This window comes from Phoenix dactylifera, chromosome 1 (assembly GCF_009389715.1).
Source record: "Phoenix dactylifera cultivar Barhee BC4 chromosome 1, palm_55x_up_171113_PBpolish2nd_filt_p, whole genome shotgun sequence".
Taxonomy (NCBI): Eukaryota; Viridiplantae; Streptophyta; class Magnoliopsida; order Arecales; family Arecaceae; genus Phoenix; species Phoenix dactylifera.
Genome location: NC_052392.1, coordinates 11,806,578 through 11,826,071, shown reverse-complemented (window position 1 = coordinate 11,826,071; position 19,494 = coordinate 11,806,578). Strand labels below are relative to the sequence as shown.

The 19,494-nt window shown below is 36.9% G+C and overlaps 3 protein-coding genes across 8 annotated transcripts in view; 2 read left to right on the top strand and 1 right to left on the bottom strand.

Annotated features, from left to right (window-relative positions):
* The first annotated feature begins 867 nt into the window (after positions 1 to 867).
* On the top strand, positions 868 to 8,080 carry LOC103722481 (pentatricopeptide repeat-containing protein At5g55840). Of its 4 annotated transcripts, none has more exons than XM_039126583.1 (5): positions 868 to 1,080; positions 1,731 to 5,078; positions 5,335 to 5,468; positions 5,555 to 5,615; positions 7,491 to 8,080. In XM_039126583.1, exons 1-2 carry the CDS (start codon positions 915 to 917, stop codon positions 4,979 to 4,981), a joined length of 3,417 nt encoding a protein of 1,138 aa, XP_038982511.1. In that variant the 5' UTR covers positions 868 to 914; the 3' UTR covers positions 4,982 to 5,078; positions 5,335 to 5,468; positions 5,555 to 5,615; positions 7,491 to 8,080. The 4 variants fall into 4 exon arrangements, with proteins under 4 accessions (XP_038982511.1, XP_038982502.1, XP_038982506.1 ...); XM_039126574.1 differs by having other exon boundaries at positions 6,250 to 8,080; XM_039126578.1 differs by having other exon boundaries at positions 5,555 to 7,396.
* A 2,043-nt stretch (positions 8,081 to 10,123) lies between these two features.
* LOC103722480 (protein NOI4-like) lies at positions 10,124 to 16,278 on the top strand. 2 transcript variants are annotated; one of them, XM_008813049.3, is made up of 3 exons: positions 10,124 to 10,258; positions 15,549 to 15,749; positions 15,919 to 16,278. In XM_008813049.3, the coding sequence occupies exons 1-3, from the start codon at positions 10,253 to 10,255 to the stop codon at positions 15,961 to 15,963; spliced, it is 252 nt and encodes an 83-aa protein (XP_008811271.1). In that variant the 5' UTR covers positions 10,124 to 10,252; the 3' UTR covers positions 15,964 to 16,278. The 2 variants fall into 2 exon arrangements, with proteins under 2 accessions (XP_008811271.1, XP_008811272.1); XM_008813050.4 differs by having other exon boundaries at positions 10,141 to 10,258; positions 15,552 to 15,749.
* Positions 16,279 to 17,163: 885 nt separating this feature from the next.
* LOC103722479 (transmembrane emp24 domain-containing protein p24beta2-like) overlaps positions 17,164 to 19,494 on the bottom strand; it is a 28,634-nt gene continuing 26,303 nt past the window's right edge. For both annotated transcript variants that reach the window (XM_008813047.4, XM_039126562.1), the window contains 3 exons: positions 18,114 to 18,300; positions 17,928 to 18,035; positions 17,164 to 17,488 (listed from right to left, as the gene is read on the bottom strand). In XM_008813047.4, coding sequence (XP_008811269.2) covers positions 17,355 to 17,488; positions 17,928 to 18,035; positions 18,114 to 18,300 — 429 coding nt within the window. In that variant the 3' untranslated portion in view covers positions 17,164 to 17,354. The remainder of the gene's footprint in view (positions 17,489 to 17,927; positions 18,036 to 18,113; positions 18,301 to 19,494) is intronic.

Genomic DNA, 19,494 nt, shown 5'->3' with positions numbered 1-19,494 from the left:
GAGCTAAAAATCGTGTAATGATTGACCCATCTAGCTTGTATTTTTTAATAGCTTATCCAAATTAAACTCAGATTCTAATCTTAGATTGTATGGAAAAAAAAAGATCTATGTAATTTTTTTTTATGGTTGATATACAATCATATCTAAATGGACGGCCTAATTCATAAATTTTATAGAATTTTCAATCTAACTGTAATAACCCAGGACTTTACCCAAAATGACTAGCTGAAAGGTATTATTTGAGTTCCTTGATCCTATATAAGTACTTAAAATCTACCTAGCAAATAACCAATGTGGGACTAAATATACACTCGCACGGTCCTTACATACTCCCCCTGTTCAGGCCTTGACGTTGTCGTCAGGCTAAGGTTTCAAATCCATTCAAATCTAATCACAAACATCACGATCGGCTCGTGGTTAGCCCCAATGGATCCGTGCTGGAGTGTCCACATAGGTTATAGGTTGGGTCGGTTCTGATACCATTCGTAACAACTTAGGACCTCACTTAAATTTGCTAGTCGGAAGGTATTATTTGGATTTCTAGATCCTATATAAGTACCCAAGATCTATCCAGCAAAAAACCAATGTGGGATCTCACCCAAAATAGCTAGCCAGAAGGTATTATTTAGGTTATTTGATCCTATATAAATACTTAAAATATATCCAGCGAATAATCAATATGCGACTAAACACACGCCCCTGTCCTTACACTAACTCTACAGGAATATTCTAGCAGCCCGGACCCGACCCTCGTGTAGTCTTTTGGCCACCCTCTTTGGACACAGATGGTCGTGATTCAAAAAGAATGCTTGCGTGGCAACCAACTGGGCTACTCTCTATGGCCGTTCTATAAGGGTCGCCCGCCGGAGCAATACCCTCAGCGATCTTTTCGCTAAATCGAGACGGTTCACAAGATGCAACAACTTTCACGACCAAGCTTCCGAACACCAACCCGATTCCCCTCGTTTAACCGCAAAATCTCGAATCCTGGCTCGATTCCCCGACAAGGTTTCACGGGCATTCCGAGAGCAAGGCGGGGAGATGGCAGGAACCCCGAAAGGGGGAGCAAACCCAGCTCTTGTACGCTCTAATTTCCCTCCTTTTCCGCCTCACTTCGACAAAATCATGTTTTCCTTAAAAAGGAGTTTTCTTTCGTTTATTTCTTTGAATTGGTGTCAATTATCTATTTAAGTTCTTCATTGTGGTGATCGGAAGATTGCTCTATTCTCTTATTATTCTTTCTTTGGTCCAATTATCTATCTACGTCTTTTATTTTTTTATCCTTCTATGGTTGTGTCATTGGTTTCATCTTTTATATTGTCACTAATGTTCAATTTTTTTGTTCAATTTCTTTTTTTCCCTGTGCCTTTCTATGATATAATAATTCGTCTTTGGTTCCTTCGTATTTGTTGTTACAACAACATGATTCATTATGGGAATTTCGTTCAATTTTAACTAGTCTGTCTTCTGATTTTGTTTTCCCTCATCAAGGGTGAATGAATTGGTATGAATTTTTCTATACTCTTTGATGCGTTCTTCTCTGTTTTTAACGAAGTCTACTGATATTATTTCTTCAAATAGATGATATTTGTTAAAGCATTCTGTTTTGCTAACCTTGTGACTGTGTGCACGCAAACTGTTTGTAATTTTTGTTCTTAGATTTGTTTCCTTTTTCTTTAAAGTTTTTGATGCCATGCTTATCCTTAAATTTCTAAATTTTGTTGCAACAGCTCAAGAGATTGAGAGTAGCATTTACATGATGCTTACCATTCATCGATGGGAGTCACTGAATCACATGGACTACAAATTGGCTAAACTTAGAAAGGTTCATGGAAAACTAGCTTTGAAATTTCTAAATTGGATCATCCGGCACCAGGGCTTTGATCAGATTACTCACATATATGGTATCACAGTCCATATACTTGTTCGGGCTCGGATGTTTGAGCCTGCAAAGTCCATATTGAAACATCTTTCTCAGATGGGTATTCCATGTTGTTCCCTTTTTCATTCACTTATGCATACTTACCGCCGTTGCAATTCCAATCCTTCAGTTTTTGATCTTTTGATTAAGGTTTACATTAAAGAAGGGCTGCTCAAGGATGCTATGAAGACATTTCGGTTGATGGGGTCCCAAGGATTTGGGGCTTCAGTTTATTCTTGCAACGCCATTCTTGCAACTCTTGCAAGGGAGGAGGGAATGCCTTCAGTTTGGTTGTTCTTCAAGGAGATGCTAACAAGGAAGATCTGTCCCGATGTCAGCACTTTCAATATAGTACTGAATTCTCTTTGTGTTGGCGGAAAGCTTGGGAAAGCTAATTGTCTTTTTAAAAAGATGGAAAAGGCTGGCTATTCACCGAATATTGTAACATATAATACACTGCTTGATTGGCATTGCAAGAAGGGAAGGTTTAAGGCTGCTCTTAAGGTGTTGGACTGCATGGAGAGAAAAGGCATCAAGGCAGATGTCTACACATATAACATACTTATCGACAACTTATGTAAAATAAATAGGAGTGCCAGAGCTTATTTATTATTAAAAAGGATGGAAGAGAATAAAGTATCTCCCACTGAAAGCACATACAATACTCTCATTAGTGGCTTCTGTAAAGAAGGGAAGATTAATGTCGCTACTCGTATTTTCGATGACATGCTAAATCTTAGTCTTTCTCCAAGTTGTATTACTTACAATACATTGATCAATGGGCACTGTCAAAATGGAAATACTGATGAAGCCTTGAGGATTTTATCTGAAATGGTTGCTGCAGGGGTAATGCCTAATGAGATTACTTATGGGACTTTATTGAATGGTTATTGCAAGGCTTCAGAGCTGGATGCTGCGATAGATCTTCTCGAAAAGGTGAGGTCGGAGGGTCTTGATGTCAACTGTATAATGTACACAATCTTAATACATGGGTTTTGCAAAGAGGGACAGCTTAATAGGGCTTTACAATTTCTTTATGGTATGCTTGAGGCTGGGGTTAGCCTTGACGTTGTCACATATTCTGTACTTATAAATGGTTTGAGCAAAATGGGTGAGTTAAGCCAAACAAAGAAGATTCTAGCGAACATGCACAAAACTGGAGTTCTACCTAATAACATATTATATGCAACATTAATTTGTCATTGTTGCAAGGATGGAGATGTCATGGAAGCAATGAACTTGTATGCTGAGATGTGTCGTGTGGGTCAATACGCTGATCGGATCACCTGTCACAAATTGATTTATGCTCTTTGTAGGAGGGGACAGTTGAGAGAAGCAGAGCAGTTCATGGAACATATGACCAGGATGAAGGTTTCTCCTGATTCCATCAGCTTCAATTGTATAATAAATGGTTATGGCTGTCGAGGTGATGCACTAGGAGCATTTTTCATTTATGATGAAATGATTAGACGGGGTCATCTTCCAAATAATATTACATATGGAAGTTTACTTAAAGGGTTATGTAGGGGAGGAAACTTGAGTGAGGCAAAGAAGTTTTTGACTCAACTTCATGATATTCCTTTTGCTGTTGATAATCTTACCTATAACACACTGCTTGTAGAGATTTGCAAGTCTGGAAACTTAGGGGATGCTCTGAGTTTATGTGATAAAATGATTGATAACAACATGATACCTGATAATTACACTTACACAATTCTTCTCAGTGGCTTTTGCAGGAAAGGGAAGATTATTCCGGCAGTTCTTCTGTCTCAAAAGATGTGGGAGAAAGCATTGTTTCCTAATCATGTCGCTTATACTTCTTTGATCCATGGTTTAGCAAGAGAAGGCCAACTAAATGCTTCTGGGTACCTGTTTGAAGAGATGATGAATAAAGAAAGACTATACCCTGACACTGCTGCTTTTAATGCTATGATTGATGGGTACTCAAGAGCAGGAATGATACAAAAAGTGGATGAGTTGGTTACAGTGATGCAGGAAAAAGGTCTGAATCCAAATCTAGCTACTTATAACAATCTAATGCATGGATATGTCAGAAAATGCCATCTACTAAGATCATTTAACCTGTACAAGACAATGTTAAGGATGGGTTTTTTGCCTGATAATCGCACATACCATTCCTTAATTCTTGGACTTTGCAAGTCTGATATGATGGATATTGGGGTGAAATTTTTGGAGAAGATGATGTCAAGGGGTGTTATTCCTGATGACTTGACCTTCAATATGCTTATTACTAAGTACAGTGAGAAAAGTCAGATGACCAATGCTTTCAAACTTGTTAATTCTATGAAACGTTTGCAAATGTCACCCAGCAGGGCCACCTATGATGCTATTATAAGTGGATTAAATAGAAAAGGTTTTCTGCAACAATCATATGTCGTGTTGCATGAAATGATGGAAAAAGGGATTTCTCCAAAACATACACATTATATTACATTGATTAACGGGAAATGCAGGGTTGGTGATATATGGGGGGCATTCAGACTGAAAGATGAGATGGAAGAGTTGGAGTTAGTGCCCAGTGAAGTTGCTGAGAGCACAATTGTTAGAGGCTTGTGTAAGTGTGGAAAGCTTGAAGAAGCAATGCTGGTATTTGATGGCATGCTTCGGACAGGTGTGATGCCAACAATTGCTACTTTCACTACTCTTATGCATGGGCTTAGCAAAGAATCTATGCTTGCTGATGCTTTGTTTTTAAAGGATGTGATGGAACAATGTGGTCTGAAGCTAGATGTTGTTACCTACAATGTTCTTATCACGGGATTATGCACCAATGGTCATCTTGCTGATGCCTGGAAATTGTACATGGAGATGAAGGATAAGGGCCTTTGGCCTAATATCACAACTTACACTGTGCTCATCGATTCTGTTTATAAGGAAAATAAACTTACTGAGGGAGAAACACTTTTGAAGGATATACTAGACCGAGGCTTAATATCTTCCCAAAAAAATATCAGTAATTTGCATGAGGGTTTGGCAAATGCAATGAGAAGATTGAATAATTTAAGGCATTGTCGGAAAAGAATTAATACAATGAAATAAGGTGGGGAGCAACATTTATTGCATCATTGCAGTTGTTTGTTTCTTACGTGTTGCAATTCTATAAAGGCCAGGAATATTCAGAGATGTTAAACTCAAGGTTTGTGATCTGTAACCCTTAGAGCTTGGTCTTTGTTTTTCCCCTATCATCATATCATTCTTATTCTTCTTCTTTTGGTCAGCCTACTTTTTGTTTTTTCTATGTCTTTATCATATGGAATGCATCTTTCTTCATCTTTCTTTATAGGAAAATTGAAGAAACTTTAGCAAACACTATCTCCACTATTGAATGCATTTAGTGCTTTAGTTTCTCCTTTATGTTGAAGCATGTGAACTAAAGCCCTTTTCGCTTCCAGACTAAAGTGAAGAGAAGACACAAAAATCTGAACTAATACTCTTTGTCACTGCTGATGATTGCCTGGGTTCTTAAGAAGCAATATCTACAAACTGCAGAATAAGCTGGTCATTCTTGCATATACTTTTTTTATTGGTAATTAATTTTTTCTTAGCCTTTCTTACTTCAATTTTATTTGCTAGTATAATTTTGCTAAGCTTATTTAAGTTTGCCAATCACAGCCCATAGAAGAAGACAATTTTCGTCTGAGCATAAGGATTGCCTGTACATCACGCTTGCACTGTAAGTCAGTTTCTTGATATTGTTTTGGCTAGTGCGAAATTGCAAATTGATTATTTTGTGTTCCTTCACCAATGAGGACCCACTACATGATGCTTTCGACTCTTGACTTATTGATGGCATGAGGTATGCCCCCACAACTCATCTTTTTGAGAAATACTGGGGTTGATTTGCCACCCCGCAGGATTGGACCTGGAACCTCTCCTAAGGAGAGAAAGGTGTCCATCAGCTAAGCTAACAGCTGTTGGGATATGCCACCACATCTCTTATTCTCATAGGGGTATTAATAATGATCTAGCATACTTATAACTGTTCCATTCTTTATGAGGTTTACTGTTCCTTTATACAATATTAAGTATTCTTTCCTTGTGTTTATACTTTATACTCTTTTCAAACTTTTCTGTTTACTTGTAAATTGAATTACTAAGCCTGCTTATATCTGGAATTTTTACTTAAAAGTGGAAAACTGCATTTGATGATAGGATATAAAACTGTATACACATCTTTGAAGTAATTAGAGCGAACACAACTATGAGAAGTTAGAAAAACCAAACATGCAAGTACTTTCATGCTGTTGTAGATGACAGAAGCGTTTTTCTTTTGGCCATTCATGGCTGTCTTGTTTCTCTCATGGCAGTCATGTCACTACAAAGCAAAATGAGCAAAAAACCTCTCAAGAACAAGCCGCCTGATGTACTTCGTAGTTCATGCAGGAAAATTATAAGTTTAGGGAATGAAGTTGATTATTAGCCCTTAGAAGGGACATCCAACCATTCACTGGAGACTGGAGTATGTGAAAAGGTAGGCAAGGCTGCAAAGCGGACTAGAAGGTGGATGATGTTTATGCAGGAAAGCCGTCTTTGGGCTTTTTATTCACTTCCACAAGTTTTAGCTTTTTGTGCATGTAAGTTGTGGAAATGGGCAGCAAAATATGTAGTTGTTCAGAATGCTGCCAGAAATTCTCTTAATGAAATATTTATTAGATAAGTAAGTTAATCTCAAAATTGATCGCCAATGGAGAATAGGAAACTCTAAGTTCCTGAGATTTTTTTATCTCGGAATGAAAACCAGCATCCTGGAATTAAATTCCATGACCTTGAGTTTCATTTCCTGCACTACTTGATGGCAGTCAATGCATGTTAGACTCTAATATAGTAGTTTATTTTTTAGTGACTGGGTTAAGCCTTTTCCAATACACTTGAACTCTGCCAGATTATTAAATGCAGTTCTATCTTAGGACATGCCGTCTTAGTTTTGTTCTTTACATCGTTGTTTTATCTTTTATCAAATAATCATAATAGTGAAAAATAGAATGAATTGAAGCACAAAATTCATCAGGAGTAAGATCAATCTGAGAAGTGGCCACTGCAACAGCCATCCAGTCTTCATTTCTTAAAACAGCACTGATACATTTCCAAACTTGAGCTACCAAAAAACCATTCTCTACAACCATCTATAAATGGTGAGATCATGTTCTCTGTGTCCTACCTTATGTGGATTGACCAAGAACACATATTATTGGAATATAGGAATCCTCTATCAATTTTCTAGAGCAATACATGCTCCATTATGCTGAATGTTAAACAGGTGGCAAGCAGGTGCTTACCAGTTGTAATTGTTCCTCTAGTGCCTGCTTCCTGCAGATGTTGGTAGCTTGTGAATTTTGTGGTATGAACACCTGTCACCCAATTCCCACAGACCATATACGAAGTCTACATTATGAGAGATTGATTTGGATGGTATCGGTGATATCAGCTTCATGTCTAACTTCTCTGTTAAAGCAGGTTGCATGCAACAATTGTATGAACCAGATTATTTGAAATTGACACCTACTATATTTCTTTCAAGTTCTTTGATTTGATGCATCTGTCATACCAGGTGGTGGTTTGCTTTTGCCATGCATTTCACTGCAGACACCAAACTTGTGAATTTTGAGGGCTGCTGCAAGGGGGTCATTTTTATTGAGAATTTTAGATGAGACCACAGGGCATGCATAGTCATGTGAGTCTGACTTCAGTGGGAGATCTTTGTATCTCATTAGGTGAGCAGAGCTAAGTGAGTTCAGGACATTGACACGGTGATGGTGAAGCAACATTTGTTTGTTGAAGGGACCTATAAGTCTTCCATATGCTGGCAACCTCCGAAGGATATTTTGTTAGGGAATCTGGACATGGAGCTAGTTAGGGACCTGCTGTCGATATGCCTTCAAGACTAAGTTCAATTTCTAATTGCATACTTGGAAAGGCTAGATCATTACAACCTTACAGCTTCTTCTGAAATAAGTTATCGTCAATACTACTAATTTATGATATAAGTTTGAGATTTGGTTTTCATAAAAATGTTTTCAGTTTGGTGGTTGTTTGTTTACTGTTTCCCTGAGATCATGTTGTATTGAAATTTCAAGTACCTAATTCACATGGAAATGAATATTAATGCATCGCTATATCAATTCATTGACTGATGATTTATTTGGAATTCGTTTTTTTTTTTAAACTGTAGATTGATAAATATGTTAATATTTTTGGTTGATTCAATTTCTTTCCCGTTAGATAGAATCAGGAGGGATGCATCAACTGAAGAAGAGAGTGCAGGGGGATAATCAGCTTTAGATATTTGTAAATTCGATGTTTGAAATGATAAATAAAAGTGAGGTGATATTGTGGGTAAGTGGGATAGAGCTTTCAAGCTGATAAGATGCTTCTTTCTACTTTTTTGATTGATGGGATCTCTTTAGGAGACAGAACTACAAAAAGATGATATGGGGCAATGGGACAGGTTCTGCTCCTTGTGAGCAATCAAATGAATGAAATATAGCTCTAAACATACTCTCAAAAAAGGCTTAAAATAATGATGTCACAACTCTACACATTTGGTAGAACATAGGTCCATGTAAATGTATGATCAATCTATGTTTTGATCTTTTATAATTCACTAAATGTATGATCGATTTGTCTGACAACAAACTAAGATGCACAAGCATGTCTTTATTGCTCCAATTTTTCCTTCTCTTTCTTTTTTTCTCCGTGTTTGTGCATGCTCGTTTGTGGTTGGACTGGTCCACCGCTAAACTGGGAACTTGATCCAACCAATAATTATTTTTTTTCCCCCTCTTCTAGCTGACTCATATTTTATCCTACTTCTCTTTTATCGCACCGTGCAATTTGACATCATTCCTCACTACTTACCAATTACCAGTCTCCAAGACCTGTTTGGCTTCTTGCTAACTCTTGTGAGACATATTTACACTGGTATGAAGGGAATGTACCAAAGGCTGTGTTGCTCTTCCAATTTCTAAGGTTTTTGTAATATCAAAAATCCATCCAAAGGTTTGTATTGGGATTAAACGTGCTTTGAGAAGCCATTGGTCGCATATATAGTTCCTTGGATCCTTCAGCAGCTGGTGTGGCACCTCAAAATTCTACCTGCTCTCCATCCGCTTCACAGGATTCCCTCTTGCCATGGGAACGGAGAGATTTTTTGTGACTCATACAGGCACCCTTTAGCATCTGAATTCTTAATCTTTTTGAGAATATATAAAAAAATAAATTTTGTGAAAACAATATTTAATTGCTTTCTTTGATCCCAAAGATGATCGCAACCTATAAGTTCTGAATGAAAAAAGAGTTACCTTTTTTTTCGATCAGTTTTTTTCCCCAATTATATCTGTATATTAATAAAAAATTAGTACTGGACATGTGCAATATATGTGTCTTGCCAAAGATTGTAAAAATGGCTGCGCGTGCTCTCTATAACACCATCCTAAAAGATAAACTACTTGGAATCTTCTTTTGCTAAACAAAAATATCATTTTATTAATATAGTATTTAAAGGTTTTATTTCTTAAGAGTTTTTTTGTGTCCAATTTTAAGGATTTATTTGCTTCGTGACTAGAATCGAAATTGAAATTAGAATTGGAATGAAAATCAGAATGGCTATATTTCTCAAAATATTTAGTTCATAACTGAGATTCGGATGCTAGTTAAATTTTTAGAAATCAATTAACTAGAGAGATATTTTTGAAAAATTATTTTTTAAAATAAAATTATAGCAAAATGGGATTCAAATGTTGGGGGAAGAGTTGAGATTGAGTTTTGGAAGAATTAGGGCATATATTCCTATTTCTTTCTGGAATAGAAAATTGGCTTCTTCTAATCAAATAGATAGAGTAGAAGTCATTTATTTTCATTCCTATTTGGAAGCCCAGATTTTTTTGATCAAACTATTTTTGTTTTGTATTGGTAGAAATAGGTCGACCGACGTTAACAGCCCAATCCATCAAATCACGGAATCGTCCCCGCCGTCAAGTGCCGTCCCCAGCGCGCTAGCGAGGCGTCCCGTTCCGTTCCGTCAGCCGCATCCCAGCCCTGCTCATCTCAGTCTACCCACCCTAACGGAGTCCCCACCTCCGGCGCCGTTACGTATGACGGCGACAGCGGTGCCCGCCCGCCTCGCAGCTCACACGCACGCACGTATAGTGTACGCCGATCCGAATTTTTAAAATATAAAAATACCGCTTAAAATAGTAAATAACAAATTCGCCCACTCTTGCTCGCCTCCTTTCTCTTTCACATTTTGTTTTCTTCGCTCGGCCCAGTCCCCTTTCTCGCTCTTCCTTTCCTCGCGGTTTCTTGGAAGAATTCATGTCGGTAAGGGCCGACGTCTCCCCCTTTTTCTTGCTATTTTGGTGAAAATTTTGAATTCCTCGTGGTCTCTTTGCTATTGTCGGGTGATCCGGTTGCTTGGGAGGGCTTTGACCCCTCGTTTGGTTGAATTGATCCCGTAGGGTTTTGGGGATCGATGCGTGAGCTTTCTGTGCTGTTGATGGTTCTGGATTTATTATACGATGTAAAATCGATGCGGTGTCGTGCTTTTCCCCTGTTTTCTTTCGTTTCGGGGGTTGATTTCGATGATGGGTTGGTCTGCTAGGGCTTCATTTTATACCATTTGGGATGTGACGATTTTGTTTCCTTGATTAATCGTTTTCAGTTTCTTTAGTCGATTGGATATTGGTGGATGTTTGGTGGTAAAGTACTTAGGGTTTACTGTTTCTTTCGTATGGGCTTCCTTTGAGGATTTGTTCTGTTAATTAGTTTAGATGCTATAGAAATATTTCTTTTTGCATAGTATCTTTATTGGGAGCTTTCTGAAACGTCATTCTAGGTTCGTATTGTGCTTTTGTATACCATGTGTCTTGGAACCAAATTGATATATAAGTCGCATTTGTTCTAGAACTTTCACAACAATTATGTTCTAATTACGTGGTACGTAGCATTGATTTGCTCTATGGATTTTTATTGTCAATTGATATTTCGTTATCAGTTGTTTTTTGTTTGAAAGATTCTTTTGTGTTTTGGCTGGGGTTTGTCTGAAACAGGATAATCTTTGTGACCTACCATGAACATTTTTGTAAATTTGCAAATACTGCTTGAGATGGTTGAAAGTAACTGAACAGGTGCCTTAGATCTGTCAACAGAAATGCTTAATTATATGAAAACGTATTAAATTTTCAATTTCCAATGGTTGTCTTCGAGAATTCTTTTGTTTTTGAGAAATTACTGGGTAAACATTTATCATTAGCAAAGAGGGACTAGGTTTCCAAGATGATGTCTGGGCTCTTACTGATGAAGTGACATCAGTCAATCTAGGTTAGGCATCACATACACACACAGATATATATATATATATATATATATATATATATATATATATATATATATATATATATATATATATATATATATATATATGTGTGTGTGTGTGTGTGTGTGTGTATTGTTATCCTTGATGGGGTTGAAGTTGACAGCCATAACGAGTTCTTTTAGTTCCATCTGAAGAATGATCATGCATATTAACTTGATCAAAGAGTTATAGTGGTATATCTTGGGGTTTGGGCTCCAGAAGTTTTTATAATATGTTCTACTGAAACCTTTTTGTTTATTTATTTATTTATTTTTTAAATTGGATATACTTTGAAAGGGTTGAAGTTGACAGCCATAACCAGTTCTTTTAGTCCCATCCGGAGGAGAGATTGTGTATCTTAACTTGATCAAAGAGTTCTAGTAGTAGATCTTGGGGCCTAGGTTCCAGAAGTTTTTATAATATGTTCTGCTGAAACCTTTTTATTTTTTAATATTAATTGGATGTGGTGGACTAGGATTTTGTACCAGGGGATTTATGATGGGGCTGACGGTTCTTTTATCTTTGTGCTGCTGTTTATATGAGGAGGAGACAAATTGGAAGGAGATTAACAAGTCTAACATTATTTGTGACTAGAAGTTATAAATTATCCTAGTTCTAGAGCATGAACATTGTAAAGGTTTCTAATTTTATTGATTTACATGTATTACGATTTGAATTTGGCTGACTTAAGTCCATGATTGTGTTTGAGCCTAAAAAATTGTGCCATTTTCACAAATTTACCTTTTGGTTATGATGGCATGCAGAATTATCCTATATGGAGTTTTGATTATATTGCAAATAGATCAAGGCACAATTTGAGGAAGTTGACCCTTAAGTTATCAATCTTGGTTCTAGCTCAAGACCTGGGATGCAAATAAGAGAATGTTTATGCCAGATATTTTAACTTCCAATTAGGATATTCTTCTGTCTATGCTAATTTTGGAAACCAGACTAAACCTTTCTTCTTTTTTATTGGAAGTGTATGTAGGTAAGTCTTTTCTATCTGTGACTTTTTTTTAAGGTGTTTGTCATTTTCTGATTTTGTTTTGAGGATAACACAGGATTGCTATTTATCCAAATTACTTACAAATCATTAGCTTGATTTATGTTGGTAAACCATCTCCTGCAGATATTAACTATTTGTCAAAGTTCTTTACAATCTTATATCTACCATGTTGCTCAACAGCACTTGAACACTTCAGTTTCGAGGAAATTTGGAGTGTCGGCACTTCCTGGGCACTTGGATACAAACATGACCCTCTTGGATACCCTAAAATTGGAGTGTCCTGCTTACATTAGCTAGAGATGTAAGCTGCCATCGCAGTCTTTTTTTCTGAGTATCTTGTTAGGAAAAAAACTAGTATTTTATGTTGACTCTTATTCATTCAAGTGTTAAATAATATAAGCTGATATGGTTAGACACAAGGTGTCATATGAGTACTCTTAACAATGGCCATATAAATTCTCAAGTGGCCACTTAATAGCTGCCTGGTGTTGGACCAGTTAAGTAGTTTTTGCTTGAGCATTTGTTACCGTTTATGTACCTAAGCAGCTGTCTGCTTCATTGTGTCACATATGAGTGGATTTGCATCATTTGCAACTGATCCTATTGCAAATCTAGTTATGCAGTGTTTGCTTTACTTTTTTGAAGCTAATATGGTTCTCTCATTTTATTTTTTTGTTATTTTTGGTTAATGTATATTCTTTAAGAGTTCCTGCCTAACTTTATATGCATCTTATGTAAGCATTCTGATTTAACAAGATACTTTTATTTGGTAGGAGAAACAATTGGCTATAGGCAAGATTTTTAGGTGTATATGTGGATATATGGGCTGAATGTATCTTTATGGTTTAAGATGTTACTGTAATCATGAGGCCTTGTTCCAACTATTTGGAGTCAGTTTTGTGAATCCTTATCCACAAAGTGTTGCTTTTAGGGCGACCTCTGCTGTTATATTCGCATAGGATGTCAAAACAAATATTTTTTCTTTGTAGCACCATAGCCATCTATCTCCTGGGTTTTTGCCTTTCTCCCACTATCCATGCTTTTCTTTTACCATATTACCTCTTATTTTTGGGTGCTGAGCTCCGGGTGGGTGGCATCTAGGCAGCCAAACTTTACTGGTAGTCTCTGCATTGACTTACATGTTTCTTCGAATCATTTGATTTTTGGTTCGTAGGCATCTTGGATGCTGTAGATCATATAAGATGACATATACTCTGATGTACATATATCTGTGTGTGTTTGTCACTTCACAATCTCTTTTGCCTTTGTGCTGCAATTTAATGTATCTCACTCTGTGTTCCCCCATAGTTGTGTTGAAAAATTATAGGCTCAAACCTCTAGCAAGTTGGATGACCAAACAAGCCAAGTATTGTTTAACATTTGACCTAAAACAGTAATGTATATGTCATCACTTCTGTTATGTTTTATTTATGAGTTAAGCATAGATTTTTCAAATTACATTATATCTTGAAAGTATTCTGTGCTGTTGCGTAGCATGTAAAAAGGAATGTTCATTGCCTATGATTTAAAGCATAATAAAACATTAGTGGATTAAATACAGTACAATATCCAATCTGATTATATAAGATGGAAAGGATGGTTGGTTGACTTTGTTCCAAGTTGCCTAGCTACCTGGGTTATTATGTAATGTCAGGGTTATATGATAAGTCTATTATTGAGTCGCCTGGATGGTTTCAGATGATGCTAAACTGTAGGCAAAATACTCTCTGTCATGGCCACCCATACGCACAACGTCACAACTTTGATAGCACAAATGTTAGAGGGACACTTGATTATTTTTTCCCCTCACTTGATGAGTCATATAGACAGCCATTGTCAAGATCTTAGAATAACACTCTAGCTGTTTAGAAGAGACCACAAAACCTGGGCCCTCTCAATGTACTTCCCTTCCTGATCTAATCTATATTCTCCATCTATCCTTTAGAGAGACTAATAAAATTATATTATATGATTAGAAAATGAAAAGGCCAAAGGTATTGTGGTTCATAGTTATCATCTATTATGTTTAGTATTTCCTACATATGGTAAATTTTCAAATAAATTTATGTCTGACTAGCCACATAAGTTTCCTAGATGTATGAAGATAGTAGGCTGTTTGATAACCTTGTTCATATAAATTGATTTCTTTTTTCTAATGTTATGCAGTCAAACAGCAGTCTTCTGGGTACTTATATGATTATAACTTCAGAAGACTATATTATTTGGAAGTACTATCTTTTGGTTTTTGAAATTGAAGACTCTGACAGTTCAGGCCGTATATGCCATGTTTGGATGATACACTCAGTTGAAAAATCTGGAGAATGAGAAGTGGATCAAATGGTGGTTTTCTTATAAGGATGTTACTAAGGGTTTTGATGCCGGTAGCAGATCAGCACAGTTCCAGGACCGATTATAGTGACCATTAAACACAAGAACAAAGAGAAAAAATAAAAAAAACAAAAATAAATTGTGAAAAATAGTGTTCCAGGATGCTAAACCTTTGCAAGTGTCAGGATACAACAATTCTGGTCTGGAGAGTCCTGGGCCTAATCTCTATCTGGTCTAGTACCGTCAGAATGGACCAGGTCCTTAATCCTTGGATGTTACTCTATCAATCATAGGTGCCTCAGTAAATTCATAATAAAAAAACGAAGGGGCTGGAAGCATGGGAAATACCCAGGGCAAAGCCAACGAGTGACTAAAGGCAGATGGTGCTTCAAAAGCAGTTCTTAACATCATCATGGGTCTCTAGATAATAGACCTAAAAGGAATCAAGATTGTTATGTCTCTTTTCTTATTCACATTTTGTATATAGAGGGAAGAATCAATTCAAAGAAATTTCAATACAGGTCTCAAAAGTAAATAGACAGTTATTCATGTAACAAGAGGATAGAAACAAGCAGGTAAACAAGTTTTGCAGCTGAATAGCTAGGGGATTTGGGAAGAATCACAAATAGGGACTAAGATGGTCCATCCAATCTTAAAAACATATACAGAAGATTCAAGGCCTTCATGCAACTGCTTATAACAGAATCTACAATGCCTAGTATTCTGTTTTAAAGAAATTGGCTGCATGCTGCATTATTAGAAGAGAACATCACTCTGTCTATGGGTACTAAATCTACCTGTTTTAGTATTTAGGTTCTTCTATCTTGATACTGCTATCTATTGATGGAAAAGAAACTGAATTTAAATAGTCACACCTCTAAAAACATCTCCATTGTTGCTGATAATAGTGTTTTGGATTCCAGCAGGACAAGGGCCGGCCGTTACCAAAGTTTGGTGAGTGGGATGTTAATGACCCTGCTTCTGCAGAGGGATTCACTGTGATCTTCAATAAGGCCAGAGATGAGAGGAAGACTGGTGGCAGCACACGAGGGCCAGACTCTCCTGGAAAGGAGGAGACAGCCTTTAAACATGGACCTTATGCTACCAAGCCAAATGTGAATGCTGTAAGTTCTTTTTTTGTATTCTAGATGATGCATTCAGTTTTAAGCCATTTGATCTTTGATTGTCCGTGAATACTGACAATCGTAAGATCGGATGCAACATCCAAGCTTTTCTATTTTGTGTCTTTATCCTAGTCATCTGTTATTTTCATCAGCTCCTCTGATTCTGCAGAAAAAATGGTTTTGCTGCATTCAAGCTAGTTCAGCAGAGTCTTGACTGTTCAAGGTTGTGTTGGTTTTGCAATATTTTCTGAAGGATCAAAGCCTTAGCTCAGGAAGCAGGTTCTGTTTGATTTTTCTTTGGAGTAGTTTGGTCAAGGTGAGGTGGTGTGAGAGTAGTGACACAGGCTGAGGATGGGAGAGCAAGGAATCGCCTTGTTTTGTATGTAGTTATATGAATGTATACTGGAGATATAATCAGAATCTGAGTTTCCCTATTTTTGTTATTTGATCATTTTACTGGTGTTTCTGCTGTTATCAATTATGTTGGAAATCATCAATACAAATAAGCTTGAGTGATGTTTCTGCTGCACTTGTTCCTGCTGGATGAGAAACGTTGATTTTTTTTTTCTGTTGTTATGTGTGCAAAATGGTGAGGCAGCTCTGATAGCCAGCAAAATCGCTGTTTACACATCCATGGATGATACTTGGTATGTCAGGAAAGCAAGCTGTAACAATGTAATATTTTATAAACAGGTGCCGTTGAACTATTTTAAAAATGCTAATGACCGATGATGCCTTCTATTGTTTCTATGTTTGCCTCACCCATGGTTGATCACTCATGCAGACAAATTTTATATCCTTTTTTTTTGTTGAAGAAATATTACATCCTTCAATTCAGAGTCTAAGCTCAAAGTGTCTAATATATTCTATGCTAATTTAAAGCGAAGACATTTTTGTGAACTTGAATTTCTTACTAGATTTTAGTATTTTATTCTAATGCTAGATTCGTGGTCGTGTGCGAAACCAAAATTGCTATCAAATTGCTTGAATTATTTTTGATTTTCACTAGTTTAGGGGTAATGGTATGCCAAAGAATGTTAGGGTTGGCGACAAATGGGAGAGAGTGAGGAAGAATGTTAGGACTGGTGACAAATGGGAGAGAAGGTGGGGAAGAACAGCATAGAAGCGACAGGGTTGTGGTGGCCGTCTGGAGAGATGGATTTTTTAGAGTTAGCTGGAAAAGGCAATATCCTTGGGGGCTTTCCAATATGACTGCCAGAAGGATGGGAGGCTGGTCTAGATTAAAAGCATGGCGTAACTTTTTCTCACCGACAGTAAATTAGAATACCAATTGGATACTAGCATACTCATATTTAGAGATTAACTTGGGTACATTAGAATACATCTTCGCTCAAATTCAATTAGATCTAAATTAAACATTGGGGATCCCATATTGGTGTTGGATGTGATCTGCTATATATAAACTACTTAATACACAAAAAGCCATAATAGTTTAAAAATTTTCCATCAAGAAAGGTTTTCATCGCAACTTTAAAAAACACAATACAAAATTTAAAGAATGGAAGTACAAATATGGTGAAGGTCCTCAAAAGTTCAAGTATCTGTTCTTTGAGAGGTTAGCAATACTCTGCAGTGATGAGAGGCCTAAACCCTTGACATGCCAAGCTTCCGCTCAAAAAGGCGACGGAGGAGGAAAATTTGGAGCATACTAACTCCAATGAGTGCTGCTGATTCAAGAAGTGCCTTGTGCATTGCCCTCCTGCTCATCCCTTCGTTCACTGCAATTGCATTACAACTAGGTTAGTCTCATATTTATTTATAGCTACACTTCTGTGCTAACGCCGTAGAAAAGATAAAGACTTGATTATAGTTAAAAGGATTTGAGCTAGATTTGTCGCAAAAATATACTGTCAGCCACGGAAATCATCTAGATAAATACTTTTTAAAATTAAATTGGGACCACTCTTCTAGATGAGCATGCCAAAGTAAGAACTTCCATATAGCCATGCAGTTGTTGGAGAATTTAGAAATGTGTCAAAAAATACAATTTCTTTGGTTATTATTAACAATATCATAACAAGCCAGCAAAGGAAGGATGGAGGAACAAAGTACTCGATAAATAACTCAGGCAGAGAAAATGACTAGGCTGTCTCCTCACAAGTTTATGTCAGCAGCAAATTAAATTATGCGAATATTAAAAAGGATGGAGGAGTATACCAAGTGCTTGGCGGTCAGTCTGTGCCTCCAGCCAGTGTTGCTCAAACTGTATATTGTAAAGAGCTTCTTCTAACTTAGAAATTTGTTCCAACAAAGGGGCAAAATGCTCTGCAAATAATCCGAAGATGTTAACAAAAAGATATGCTTTGACTGATAAACATTGAAAGTGAGAATAAGCAGGCTTACCATCTTTTGCATGCTGATCAAAATGTGTGAAATGGCCCACATGTATATCAAAGTCAATGGTTTCATGGTAAGGGGACCTGTTGGTGAAACAGAAACGGTGAAGACCTTTTTGCTGGACTATGAATTCAAACTTTTCACTTGTCTTGTCACGAGCATCGTGGATTTGATCACCATGAGGGCCCTTCACCTGATAAAACATCAGATACTCGTGAGGTCAGTGATAATATAAGAAAATGGACAGTGGACCACAACTATAAAAAATAAGCCATTCTCCAACTATTTGCAAGCTAGAACTGCAGGTTGTCATATGTTTTTATTTAAGGACTTACTGAAAGCAGTAGATAATCAGATAATTACATGCGCCCGTTTCTTTCAGATGATGTCAATGATTAACAGAAGACAGATATAAAGGAAAGTGCACTAATCAATGAGGGGAGTGCACTAAATCATGCAAACAAACAACATTGCCATGCAATTCCAAAAGAATTCGGTTGCCATATGTTTTCATTTAAGGACTTACTAAAAGCAGTACATAATCAAATAATTATGTGGGCCCCTTTCTTTTTGGATAGTGTCAATGATTAACAGAAGACGGATATAAATGAAAGTGTACTAATCAATGAGTAGAGTGTGTTAAATCATGCAAACAAACAACATTGCCATGCAATTCCAAAAGAATTCAATGACTTTAGTGTATTCTGGTTCATGGCTCCCACAAAAAAAAATCACACAAGGAATAGGCATTCAATAAGGTTAGCTGAGTTCGTTAAGTTAAGAATTAAAATTTAAAAGCATCATCTTGATTGGAAAATGTTTGGTCTTGCGCAATTGATTAAATACACCAAGCCCCAAACAAACCCAAGAATAGGTAATAGACTGACACTAAAACTAGCTCTCAAATAGAAATTACCTTCATAAAGTGAGTGGATTTTACTAAAATCCGACAAGTCAAAATTGTAGGAAAATCCTTTCAGCCTAGAAGTTCTCCAGATATTCTCTTTTCAATTGTCATAAATTAGTATTAATGATAAAACTACATTCCCCATTGACTACTGAAGCATTAGGAGTGGAACCGCAATGTGTCATTACAAGAAAAAATTTTGACCTGGTCAAAGCATAGATGTAGATATTCACCTAGATGCTTCCCCGTAAATCTTCAATGAATGCATTTCCCAGAGTTCTAGGCTATAAAACTATGTAGTAGACATATTGATCATATTCCCTTTTATTTATCTTTGCTCCTTCTAAATGACATAAGTTGCAGAAAAAACAATTCATCAACCCATGCTATGTTCTATGACGAAACTGATTGAGAAGGTTGGGTAAGGCCAGAGGCCAGACAAGATGGAGATAGGTGGGGAGTATCACTGCATGGACAGGA

What these genes read in the sequence shown, in the direction of transcription:
- LOC103722481 (XM_039126583.1), top strand. Translation starts at nt 915, where the DNA reads ATGCAACAACTTTCACGACCAAGCTTCCGAACACCAACCCGATTCCCC. An exon ending in GGGGAGCAAACCCAGCTCTT is followed by an intron (nt 1,081 to 1,730) that starts GTACGCTCTAAT and finishes TTGTTGCAACAG; the next exon opens with CTCAAGAGATTGAGAGTAGC.
- LOC103722480 (XM_008813049.3), top strand. An exon ending in CCAAGCCAAATGTGAATGCT is followed by an intron (nt 15,750 to 15,918) that starts GTAAGTTCTTTT and finishes CTGATTCTGCAG; the next exon opens with AAAAAATGGTTTTGCTGCAT.